Here is a 13,769-nt window from a genome sequence, read left to right on the forward strand (position 1 = left end):
CAGTTATACACAATATAAAATACCAATTAGATAACAGCAAGTGACGTCATCGTAGGTAAATCATGACATTTATCGATTCAGAAGCCAATCAGGTTCGACACAACGTGACGTTGCTTACAGGTATCCAATTAAATTTAACCTAACAAATCCATCAGAGATAAGATAGAACTACCAAAAAACTGTGTGAAAATTTTAATGTTTCTTATGTCTAACTCAAAATATGCTAAAATATTTGGTACAGGCGAACTTTAACTTACAAAATCAGACACAAAAACATTTTGTAAATAACTTTCTTTTCGTTTGACCGTTCTGTCTCTCAACAATAACTCATAAAAATTAAATTTTATTGTATATTTATTTTAATAGTGGTCAATTTTTTTTGAGTGATAGGACACAGATTTTTGCAATTTTATGACAAAATCCAACATTTGAACTGTCAAACAGCTACAGAGAAATGAAAATTTAAAAAGTTTTTTTAAATATGATTTTGCAAGAAAGAAAAACATTTGCAAGATATCCTACAACATAAACCGTTCTCTTGTTAAACAATTAGAATCAGGACTAGAGAATTGCAGCAATCTCCCATATTTTGCGGATAAGGAATCCAAATCCGCCAAAAAGAAGTATGTTTATTCAGAAAAAGCATGCTCTTTAGTCTGATTTCTTAACTTAAAATATCGTCTGCGCAAGAAATTTAACATATTTCCTTACTTTGACTTGGTCAAAAGAAACAAGTAGTATAAAAAAAATTAAAGTCAACAAAGAAAACTTTTACTTTAATTTTTATTAAAAATTTATTTGATCTTGAGTGGATGAATAAAATGTTATTTTTATTAACGATTGAAAATTTAAACCAGATATAAAGTGTGTGAACTAATAGTAGGAATTAAAAATCACTACTTCTATATCTAGTTGCCTTAAATTTTTCTATAATGTACCCACTTATTGATCCACCTAAATTAAATTCTTGAATTAAAATAATTCCCAGCGTTCCCCATTTCAATGTTAAACAAAAACTTTGAAAAAAAAAATCTTCTGGCTGCAATTTTAAAAATCTTAATTGCATCAAAAAATTCTTTTAAAAAACATTTATAGCAAATAAATTTTAATCAAGTTGCAGTAAAAGTTTAGCCCATTTTATAACCACATAAGAATTTTCATTATCGGCGGCTCTGTTGAATGGCGACAGGAATTATAGCTAAAATCCATTTTTTCTCAAAATTCAATGTTAATTTTGTCTTCTCAAAATATCTAATAATGTTCATTTGATATTTCATTAAAGAACACTATCAGGGGTCTGTCTAGGTTTTTTTTTAGGGGTATCTATTTTACGAAAATTTAGACATTCATTTGTGAAAATTATATTAAAAAATTAACACAAAAATATAGAGTAAGAAAATATTTTCAAAAGTTGTCACTACGAATTAAAATTTATGACTGGTAAATTTCTACATATTTTCCCCCATATATTCAAAAATAATTTTGCTGTTGTTAAATCTTAGGCTTTAATTCGTACCATAATTTAATTGTACCAAAATTAAAAATCATTGCCCATAGTTAAATTTCAAATTGAATTTAATAAAATCGTGCATTTAACAGTTAACTTAAAAGTTATTTTCATTATGAGAACATTTTCGACCAGGTCATACAAAAAAAAAAAAGTTTCATAAAAAATAAAAGGTCTATTAGAATAAACTTACAACAGTGTTTAAGATAATGTTCGAATTTCGACTCCTCGTGAAGTTCATAGAGGGCTCGTCGCTTCATTTTTAGGAACTCTGCGGAAAAAAAAAAAAACTTTGATAAGGCTTAAGTGACCAGTTAGGTTAGGCTTATCACATTGCACTATCTGACCAAACATGTGCTACCTTTTCGTAAAAGACAGTTGGCAGAAAAACTCAGGTCCATGGATTGCAACAAGAACGGGTTTTGCATTAGAATTTGCTTTTTCTATAAGTATTTTGTGAAACTACCGTTTTTCCTTTGTGAAGGTATCGCAAAACGTAGTAAATATACCCTGGCTATGCATCATATAATGTAAATTGACACATTTGCACCCTGGAATAATCCAGTGAAAAAGTTAACATTCTCAACCAATATTTTTCATCTTCATATTGAATTGCTGAAGGATATCCTTAAACTTAATCGACCAGTTTTATTTGCAGTTCTCTTAATTTATCATTCGTTTAAGATACTAGCAGATGTTTATAGAAATAGAAAAAAAAAGTGAGTGAGGGCTTTTAAATATTGTGTATTTAATTTTTCAAGGGTTTTTTCTGTTAGCAATGTAAAATTGAGCACACAGCTTTCGTTTACCCGTGCAATATATTCAAAATACTTCACGCAAAAACCAACCATTAAAAATATTTTTAAAGCAAATTTTACATGATGCTAAGCTAGTCATATTTAATGCTAAACTGTTTAAATAAGGGACCTCAACTTAGCTAGTTTTTACTAAATTATTAGAATTAAACATACCTTTATATTATTTGATTACATTTATGCATCACACTTCTCAGTCTATTTCATCCTTTCCATCTTACTTAAATGTTAAATAAAAGAATAAATTGCCTTAAATATAAGTTTTTTAATACATAGATAAGTAAACAAAACCATTGTAAGAGTAACATATAAAAAAAAGTTTTTAGAGCTATTCCAGAGTTTCCACTTCATTTTTTTTAATAAAAATTAAGAACTTTTCAATGACTTTCAATAATTGCTGCATACTAAAAGTACATGTCAATCAGATTTTATAATTACATAGCAGCAGAAATTTTAATGACAATGCTTATCTGACAACAAATTCTTTTAAAATTAAATTTAACAGCTAATAATACAAATGGTTGATAGTTTACATTGCTGTTTCAAAACACTAGCATCAGTGAGACTTTTTATGAAAACTCAATGAAGTGAATTAGAATTAATGAAACTGAATGAATGTATAATGCACATTATATCTTAATATGAATTCTGATGAGCAATTTGCAAATCACTTAGTAATATTAGACACGTGATTCAGTAATCACTTTCAGGTAAACCGTAATTCGTAGAACATTTCTTATGAATTCCCATCCGTAAATCAAGAATCTTTTTAATGTGAATTACGATGTTTATTCATAATCAATGAAACCTGCAGAACTAAATTTTATTTATTAGCAGTAAAAACTTGACTGTAAATTAATTATTCTTTGTACACAAATTAAAAGAACAAATAGGATAACAATAACCTGCTGTAATAATGGAGTTAAAGTTTTCAAATGATTCAATGTTTTGACTAAAAAACCTAAAATTCGCTAGAAATTTTAGCTTTCAAAACATCAAGTCTGAAAAATCTAGGAGAGAAAAGTTTTGCATCCTCTTTAACCCCTTTTGCACTTCAAGCATTAAAAATTGCATCAATCAGAATTTCTATAATTTTCCTTTGAATCTATTTATTACTCTTTTGGAAGAAAAATCAATAGTATTTTAATTCCTGTAAAATTAAGTACTTTTCAAGAACCCTATGGCAGAATTCAAGGATTTATCAGGGCCCTGATTCTTTTCAACCAAATTCAAAGACTTTCAAGTACTGGGGGAACCCTGTATTATGACAAAACAAAATCACATAAAACGGTCAATTCTACGCAATGAAGCAGATTAATTCCTTTTATTTTGAAGGCAGCTAAAAATATACCAACACATTTTAAATTAACTTTGGTACAAACAGTAGATGAGAGATTTCACCGCACTCACAATTTGGTTGGACAATATAAATATAAAGTACCCTGTGCACAAGTCAGTATAGTTTATAAAGAAATAAATCAAACAAGACTTTTCTAATACTTTTTTTTCATATATTTATTCAGCGTTATACAGATTCCAGAACAGGTGGTTCATAACCTTCTGGCCTATCGATCTTAGTACCTTCTTCACCCACTTTAGCTGTGGTAGTTGTTTTTCCACTACCTTCACCATGTAGCTCCATTAGTTTACTTACTGCAAATATAAATGATTTAAATTGTTAAAGATTACAAACAAAAAATATATAACTATACAGAAATGAATTTGTTTTTAAAAACTTGTATCATTATGCAACGAAGCGACAAGACGAATAATAAAAACCTGATTTGACAACTAACTATATCAAACCAATAAATACAACATTAGATTATACAATTGTTAACGAGCAATAACAGATTAGCAAACCGCTCTTCACTAATTCAATAGATATAGGATTGATAGACTTGAAAGAGAACAATTTAAAATAAAGCAAATTTAAAAAACAGAAGTATCTTTTTTTTTTTGTCATACAATTTCAAACATTACTTTTGCTTATACTATATATTGATACACGGCATTAAAAGTATCAGTACTAAACTAAAGTACTAAAAAGTAACTAAAATTGTGAAAAAGGGGAAATTATCTGGGAAGAATAGTATAGTAATACATTAGGCTTTGAAAAAAATAATAAAATTGATAAATAACCCTCGCATTTAAAGATAATTTTTGAAATTTATCAACTTAAAACAATGATGGCCAAAGAAGTGAAGCGTATGAAGCTCTTAATTGAGTAATATCTTGTCACTTTATTTTCTTGGGATTATTTAACAGTTTTAAATGATAAGAGAAGAATTACAATTCTCAACAACCATCAAAATATATATATAATATACAAAATGGAATACTTATTAAGAATTCTAATTCCACCAAGTTAAAAATTGTAGTTCTTTAATATAAATAAGAAAGCTTAAGAAACCATACAAAATTCTGGTATGATAACCAGAATTACTTGTCTGTTGTAAATTAGTTCTGATAGTTGAAATTCTATTTTTTACTAACCATAAACTTAAAAATAACAACTTTCCATTTAAACACAGATTATGAAAAATAATATGATCCGCGATAAAAAAAGATATTTTAATTTTTATAACGAAATTTATATTTTAACTTGTTTAAACTTCAACAAGTCAAAGAAACAATTTTTTTCACGTTGGACTTTTACTAATGAATTACAAAGGCATAATTCATTTATCAAGTAAGTGAAATTTCATAACACACTAGCAAAAATGGCTACATAAATTCATTATGCAACACTAACAAATGTGTACAAATGAGAAGACAATTTTTTTATCACAATTAAAAATAGAAGCTTGAAATCACACCCAGCATTTAAGGACTTATACATAAGAAAATCTAAGGCATTCCATAAACACAATAGCAGATTACAGACAAATAGTGTTTTCACTACAGCGCGAGAACCTCGCATATCTTTTTATTTTCTCGCATTAAAAAATTATTACCGTGAGAAATTAGCGCATTCTATAAATTAATTTCAAAATTCGCGAATTTCTTGCATTTTGGAAAAAGCTTCGAATTACGCCATTTAGAATAAAACCCGTTTCACTTTTCTTACTGGATCTTCCATTATTTTCAACATCTGCCCCATTATCTAGCCTCCCTATTTACCAGTATTGTTCAGAACCTTTTCGAACAACAGAACACAACCACGGAACCCCCTTCAGAACACATTTGTCTGCAACCACGCGTATACCGTAGGTAAGGTTTCTTCACGTAAGACGTTCAAATTTTTTATGCACTTATGCAAGATGGACAAATACCTTGTAAAGGCAAAATCTTCTATGATGATGCATCAAAAATATTCAATGCTTTAAAAAATAGAAGACGTTAAAAATGTATTATAATTAAAGAAATGATTTTTTTTCAAGAGTTTGTGTTCTTTTTAGAAATCTCACTTAACTTTTTTAAATCTCACCCTGTGTTTGAGAAAGGGTGAGAAATTCTAACCCATTTTTTCCTATGATGAAAACAGTGAGTGGACAACTGTACAATTTATATTGTAAGAAGCTAAAATTGGCAAATCCAAAACAAGGGAGTTATCACCTTTTAAAAATTAGATCAATTACTGCGAAGGCTCAATATAAAATTTCTAGTAAGAACTGAAGAAAAACAAAAATGTGCAAAATTAAGAGGTGTTTCTTTAACTTCTGCCTGTTTTACATTGAGTAAATAAGAGGATGAGCAAAGAGTTGATTTAGGAGAATTACTATCCCTGTTGACATATCAATCAGAGGGGGGTAAGCATCTCCACAGTGCATTTCAAAAAACTGGATTTTAATACTAACTATTAAATTTAGGTTAAAGGTCAAAATTAGGTCATAGTCAAAGAAATAATTTTGTCACATTGGACTTTTACTAATGAATTACAAAGGTATAATTCATTCATCAATTAAGTGAAATTTTATACACACTAGCAAAAATGACCACATAAATTCATTACACAACATTAACAAATGTGTACAAATGAGAACAGAATTTTTATTATCACAATTAAAAATAGAAGCTTGAAATCACACCCGGCATAATTTCAAAGGGTTGTTTCACCACATATATCTAAACAATTACAATGGTTTAATTTTAAATTCATACTTACTATCAAATTTAGGTTTCTTTAGCACTTTAACTTTTCTAATCATTACATCGTGTAATGGATAAATACCCTGGCAGGCTTTCTCTATATCTCGACCAATGCTGTCTGGAATTCTGAAAGAAAGTTAGCTGGCTTAGATATAATTTAAACCTGTCTAAGTTTTGGTACATTCCTTGTATATAAAGGGAAAAACATTTACGGGCACAGGCACAGCAGCAGAGGTTCTTGGTATTTCTTTGAGAATACATTTATATCATTTACGTTGATTAAATCTGCTAATACATTTTGAACAGAAAAAAAAAAAGAATAAATGGCTAAATTTGAGTTATCTTGCTCAACATGTAAGTTGCTTTCCTAGTACAGTACTGAGCAGTTCCCCGCGTTACTTATGCATTCAAAAAGCTGAACTTTTCTTTTTTCTAGTCTTTGTGCAGATTTCAATGCAGTATCAAGAAGCAAAAATCTGCCAAATTGCTAGAATCAAATTCAGAAAAATCACATGGATACAAATATCCTGTTGAAGGGACTGAGCTCTAAACTTTCATTGGGAAATAAGTCCCTGATTTGCAGAAGCCCGCGAACCAATGGTTTTGTACTACACAAAATTCTACGATATATACAGAAAAATGACACGCCTAGCTCCTTTGGAATTTCAGGGTACATCTGGAATATTATCACCCATATTTTTTTTTTTAAAGACTGAATTTTATTTCTGACATAAGTATTTCCTGTGCATCGTGCTCTACATTTTACAAGGCTAATTATTTTAAAAAATAAATAAATTATAAGATACAAATTATAGGCAGACAAAAATATTTTACAAATTTTAAAAGGTTCAAGAATCAAACAAAATTGTATATAATCAGTCTGCCTGATATACAATTAACAGCTATATATCAGAGGATGAGCTTAGAATTGCTATAGGAGTATCAATATCCCAAGTAATATTAATTCAATGGGAGGTAAGCAACTCCAATATATTACATCAAAAAACATAGCCACAATTAAATACAAAAATATTACTTACAATTTATTGACTACTTCCTTTAAATCTGAAGAAGAGACCTCTCTAATCATTGTTTCAGTCATCTTTTTTCTGATTAATTTTACCTACAAGGGAAAATAGGCAACCATTAAGAGATGCAGTCTCAAATTGATGGTTAATTTATAGCTGTTAAATAATACAAATGCAGAAGTTCTTTTGCAAAAAGAAATACATCACCATGAACAAAATAAACAGTTTCTGATAAATATTGCACGGAAAACTGAAAATCATTTAGAACGACAATCGACACAGCAAAGAAAAAAAGATCTTAACCCTAAGCACCTTGTTAATTTAACCGATCTGTCTCAAAATATCATTCTATCTTTAAACTTTAGTCCAGTAGAAAGACTAATAAAATATTGGGCAAAAAAAATCATATTTGCAGGAACTCACATAAAATCATATGGAACTTTACAAAAGCTTGATATACACTCCTCCCCCAAGAAAGGAAGAAAAATAGCAAAGTTCTTTTATGAAAAAGACATACAAAATTAAATGCCTTTTCATAACAACTTAGTTTCATTACTTGCAAATAAAGCAGCTGAAAAAATATATAACTTACACATCATTAACAGTGTTAGCAAAGCAACATTGAAATTTAATTAATAATGTATCTCATTTGCGTAACAATTGAAGGAAAAAAAAAACTAATGGCAAAAGTGAAATTAAATACCTAAAAACAAAATTAAAAGGCGAAATGTATACTTAAGACAAAAATAGCCACAGATTCAATTCTTTTAATTCATGTTTATAATTAAATTATCTACTCGTGAAGAATATAATCAATTAAGAAAAAAACATACGAGATGCAAAGCTCTTAAATCATGTGTAAATACAAGAAAAAATAAATAATACTCAACAATTAGACACATATCAATATGAATAGCAACACACGACTAAAAAAAAGCACATGAATACGAGCCACAAAATTGGTCGTAGAAATATGCCAACACAAATTGCAATACAATATTTTTAAATAGCATGAATACGAATTGATATATGCAACTACAAACCAATTAAATAGTTGAAAGAATCACAAGCATAAGCCAATCAGGGGTAATTATGACACAAAGTGAAAAACAATACCAACCTTAACTAATCACATTTCATAATTTTTAAAAATAACAGCTTAAATTAAAGTACCTATCAGTTACATAAAAAAAACTGATGTTAAATGTCGCCAGATTCAAGGTATCGGGTACATGCTAGATTTTAGAATCCACGACTAACACCAAGATTTTTTTTAACGACTTAACGTGGTTACTATTTTCTCCGACAAACAAAACAATTAAAAAAAAAAAAGCATTATAATAACATTAATTGAAATGATAGGTATAACCAAAACTGTTATACTCAGTAATTCCATATTTATAGATTTCACTTTAAAAAACAGAGTAAAGAAAGAGTTGAAGCAACAATAAAGTAGCTGAAAAAAAAAATGCAAAAGCAAATAATATCCTTTTTTTGTCTTTCTCCCAGCAGAATTTTATTCTAATTCTAAAAATACTTTTCTTGTTCATCAGAAAGGAAAAAAACACTCCTTATTTTTCTGTTCATTTCCGAAATTTTTTTTGGCCAATCTTGCTTCAACTAGAATTTTAAATTGATGAAAAAATAATAATAATACTAATAATGTTCTGAAATCTAAGATGCTTGAAAGATAATTCGCTCTAGAAATGCTTATTCTTTCATCTTTTATGAGAACAGCATAATTTTTAAAGAACATAGTTTTTTTAATTAAATATTTTAATAAAATATGACTGAGCAGAGATTTATTACACATTCAGAACACAATGAAGTCATTAGACTTTCTGGTGACGTAAATCCATGACTTATTATTTCAACAGCATAAAAATCACACACACTGCATTTATCTTTTAGACCCACCCAGAACTGAAGAATGTACCGAAAAACCAAAACATTCTGACCTAAAATCCCATTTTTAGAACAAAGCTAGTACAAATACAATCAAGCCTAAATAATTAGCAGTTATACACACACAATGTCCTGTTCACAGGATTTAATGAGTCTCATAATTTTGCGGAAGTCAGGTCTTGAGAATTGCAGAATCCTATAACAAAAAAAAAATTTCAAGCCCCATTTTTAGACCAGAAATAGTGATACGAAAAAGACAAAATCCTGGATACACTCAGACTGCCTCTGCATTATTTGATAACCATTTGTAATTCCTTTTCGTTGTTGCAAAGATTGACATCATATATTATGGATCACAGACACAAGTGAGAATTCAGTTGAAAGAATAAAACTTATAAAAGCTTAAGGCAATCTATAGAATTCTTATAAATGACAAATAAAAATAAAATATTAACACCTCTGCAATGAACCACTCATTAATGATAGTAACGAAGCAAGAATGACTTCAGGTGTTTTTCTACAGCATTTTAATTCCCATTATTTTAAAGAAAACACATTAATCTTTCCAACATGATTATATACATGGTAACATATCAATACCAATGCAGATATTTATTTGAAAAAACTCAATATTATGATACTGTAAAAACAAACTGTTTCTAAGCTTTAAAATGCAGCACAACGGATGTGCACATATGATATAGCTAAGACTTTCTATAGGAGAATTTACCACCTTCATTGATACTAATTCAACAAGGGGTATACTTCTCCACAAATTTTAAAAGCAATGTGAATTAAATAATATGCTATTAATCTGAAATATTAAAAATTACATTCAGTTGTCCAAATAAATACGGATTCTTATTTGAAAAATTCAACCATATGGTACTATATAAAAAAAAAACTGTATCTAAACTTTAGATTGCAGCACAACGGATGTGCGCCACATGATATAGCTTAGACTTTCTGTAGGAGAATTTACCACCTTAATTGATACTAATTCAACAAGGGGTATACTTCTCCACGAATTTTAAAAGCAAGGCATATTTAATAATATGCTTTTAAATTGACATATAACAAATTCCTATCAGTGATCCTGCTTGTCAAGAACAAAATTATTAACGCACGTTTTATGAAAAATTTTATATTATCATACAGAATGATTTGGTAAGTTCTTTAACACGAAATAGCGATAGAAATTCAAGCGGTACCAGCCTACTTATACACTTAAACAAAATTAGCAAAAAGTAACACAGATAAACAGGGAAAAATATAAAAACTATTGTACCTGTGAATGTTGAGCGTAGCATGTTTTCTTAACTTGTGAAGTACCCCACCGCTTAGTGAACCCAATGCAAAACATCCTTAACAGATAGCCGTCGGTGGTTTTAACATCAACATTAGCCTCTATCAGTGTTTGCCATTTCTTGACCATAGATCTTAATTTATCGGTTGTTAAGTCCATACCGTGGAAATTTGTTAGCACAGCACGTCCTTGCACATCTTCAGCAATAAGGCGAAACTTTCTGAAGGCAATTTCATCGTTTTGTAGATCAGCAAGTGAAATTTCAAACACTCGGCCTTTCAAACCTTCGGATGCAATTTCTATAAACAAAACAATTATTGTGACAATCAGTAACGAACGTATATATGACATGTTACTATTCTATTAATAATGGTTAAAGAATTTTAGCCTACTTGTTCCTTGTGTCCTATTGACCAGGGTTTTTCCGATGTTTCGGATTGTAAACATTGCAGGAGCTTTAACATCGTACCAATCTTTTCGTGTGAAAGGATCAACACTAAAATTAAGAAATCAAACAATAAGTATTAGGTAAGTTTAGAAAACAGTAAGGTTCACCTAGAAACTACATCCGATTACATCCACTAACTTAACGAAAAATATCGCTTTAGTAGAACAAAAACACAATTATACAGATGTTAAAATTCTAAATTAATTTTTATAATACTTACACCTTCTTCTTAACACCCTTCTTTCCTCCCTTAGCTAAACCCTTATTTTTACCGACGGCCATGGTGATTCCGTATGTTAACAAATAATAAAATGCGAGTATGGATGGCGAGAAGTGATGCCAACTTGACGGAAAAAACAAGTAACAATATGCATGATGAAAACAGTTACAGTTAAAATGCTACTTCAGACTAAAAAATTATCTTTTAGCTTGCTTTATCTTAAAGTATTTTTTTAATTGATTTATTAAGCAAATATTAAAATTTTAAGGTAGAATAATCATTAAAAATCCATTATTTACGATGCTTTTCCAAATATGTTTTTATTTTACTGCCCCCTAGTTGTACATTACGCAACTTCATTTTCAGGGACACGGATGAATGAAACTATTGTACTAGAAGTGATTCATATTTATCCTTAATAGTTGTTGATTGACATTTAACTATATTGTTGATTTATTTAAAACGCCAGAGAGAGCCAACTAATTATACTGAAAGCAAATCATATACACTGCATTTGACATAATTTACTACTTTAAATTTTGCTAATAATGCTTTGCTAAGTGGTCGATAGGTAAAGAATCGGTACTTCTGTCACTTGAGTTAGTAACGCAAGTAAAACATATACAATTTAAGATATTTGAATCAAAATGTTATATAATCAATTTACATTTCTCCAAAAATGAATTGTGTTCTTCTACATAATCTGGATAGCAATGAACCAGTTTATGGAATGTCGTTGTATTAGTGATACTTGCAGCATCGTAAGAAATGATAGCGTTTCTTTTCAATTATGGCATTTTCAAACTCTATTCTAAGTAGTCCTGGAGCTTCTTTACGGAACATAGATAGAATATTTGAAGATGCGCAATTGAAAGGGAAACTAGAACTAAACTGTAGGAAACTAAAAGAGTTTCCGAAAATAGCTTGTAAATATGATTTATCTGACGTTGTCTCTGCAGGTAAATAATGCATACATGTATTTATTTAATAAAATAGCTTCTAAATATTTGTTTCGTAAATAAATAGTTCTTTTGGAATAAAAGTAAGATATCTCAGTTTTCTATATCAGTTACTAATTTTCACTAGTGATTAAAGATTAACTACTCTACTATTTACATTCTTGATTTACTCTACAATTAGAGCGAGCAATTTATTATGTACCATTGCATTCCATAGATGAGAACAGTAAGCAGATACCTATCTTTTTAGGATGCTTGCTGAATATTCATTAAACTATGTCATCAAATGGGTGTGGTTTGCAAAATAATTATATCTGTTCTTACCAAAGGATTGAAAAGTCGTCTTTTTTTAATCTTCCTTAAATCTTCTCTCAAAGCCTATTTTAATGGGCTTCCCTTTAAATAGTTTCTAACTTAATCTACAGTAGTCATGGTTTAATTGCTTCATGCATTTATTGCTTTATTATTAAAACATTATTGTTTAACCTAATAATAACTGTAGGTATCTAACTTAAGACTGATAACTTTATAGTTATCAGTCTTAAGTTAGATACCTACAGTTAATATTAGGTTATTCTTTGTAGTTCTCTCCTCTCATAATTATAATCTTTATTGTGAGCAAATACTAAAACTGAAATATTCCCAAGTTCTATCTATGAGTTTACTACAAGGATGTGAAATAATACATTAATAAAAGCTGTCCATAAGAACTAACTCATTGAGAGTTAGTCCGGCTTTTTTCCAATCTTTTAGATGCAGGCTTTCCTGCATCAAAATACTAGTTTCTTAATGTAATTGAATAGGAAGCTAGTGCAGAGCAATGAAAATGTTGTGCAATTTTATGAAGGGGTTTGGAGGGTTAAAAATTTGCATCTTAAAATTGTCTATTTAAATTTTATAGCATTATTAGGTTGCAGATGAGGATATATTGATTTTTATCTGAATTTATCAGGCCTGTGTTGTATACACTTAATTTTGTAACTGGAATAAAAATCATTAAGCACACTACCTTAGATTTTAATTTAAAAATGAGTCAATTCATAGTAATTTAATCAGTTATTATATGTATATGAAGCATTTTAAAGTCAAAGTATGGCATTATCTTTTACACTGAAAAAATATGAAAAATATCTCATAAAAATTCCATTTTTGCCTCTATAATATTAGATTTTTATTTTAAGAAGATTCTTACAAAATGTTTATAAGCTAGATTCTGGAATTAATGCCTATTAAATTAACTTTGAAACCTTTTTTTTTTCAAATGTGTCATTACTGAAATCTGTGTTATGTAAAAGATGTATTATAATACGATACTATTTGATAGCTGGATACAATAATTTGCATAGTGTTAATTAATTTTTAATTTTTTTCTTCCATTTTTAAATGTGTAATTAAAAAGTATCCGTGCACCCGGAAAGTCATGAATTTCATTATTGAACAAAATTTGTAATGAAATGTCATTATTTTAACTTATTTATTTGTTATTTAA

General features: G+C 28.9%; 2 protein-coding genes across 3 annotated transcripts in view; one reads left to right on the forward strand and one right to left on the reverse strand.

The window, feature by feature from the left end:
- Positions 1 to 3,811: 3,811 nt before the first annotated feature.
- LOC107443010 (ribosomal protein S3A) lies at positions 3,812 to 11,507 on the reverse strand. Its single transcript, XM_016056740.4, has 6 exons — positions 11,322 to 11,507; positions 11,046 to 11,149; positions 10,636 to 10,952; positions 7,455 to 7,537; positions 6,431 to 6,540; positions 3,812 to 3,975 (listed from the first exon to the last, which is right to left on the reverse strand). Exons 1-6 carry the CDS (start codon positions 11,381 to 11,383, stop codon positions 3,848 to 3,850), a joined length of 804 nt encoding a protein of 267 aa, XP_015912226.1. The 5' UTR covers positions 11,384 to 11,507; the 3' UTR covers positions 3,812 to 3,847.
- Positions 11,489 to 13,769, forward strand: part of LOC107439569 (Leucine-rich-repeats and calponin homology domain protein) — a 32,626-nt gene continuing 30,345 nt past the window's right edge. For both annotated transcript variants that reach the window (XM_043038753.2, XM_043038717.2), the window contains exon 1: positions 11,489 to 12,280. In XM_043038753.2, coding sequence (XP_042894687.1) covers positions 12,112 to 12,280 — 169 coding nt within the window. In that variant the 5' untranslated portion in view covers positions 11,489 to 12,111. The remainder of the gene's footprint in view (positions 12,281 to 13,769) is intronic.

The sequence above is a fragment of the Parasteatoda tepidariorum genome, chromosome 10, assembly GCF_043381705.1.
Source record: "Parasteatoda tepidariorum isolate YZ-2023 chromosome 10, CAS_Ptep_4.0, whole genome shotgun sequence".
Lineage (NCBI taxonomy): Eukaryota > Metazoa > Arthropoda > Arachnida > Araneae > Theridiidae > Parasteatoda > Parasteatoda tepidariorum.

Excerpts from the sequence above, each read along its gene's own strand:
- LOC107443010 (XM_016056740.4), bottom strand. The coding sequence starts at position 11,383 with ATGGCCGTCGGTAAAAATAAGGGTTTAGCTAAGGGAGGAAAGAAGGGT. Across the intron at positions 10,953-11,045 it reads CAATAGGACACAAGGAACAA|AAATTGCATCCGAAGGTTTG; the intron begins GTAGGCTAAAAT and ends TTTTGTTTATAG. Across the intron at positions 7,538-10,635 it reads GCTACGCTCAACATTCACAG|GTAAAATTAATCAGAAAAAA; the intron begins GTACAATAGTTT and ends TTTCCCTTGTAG.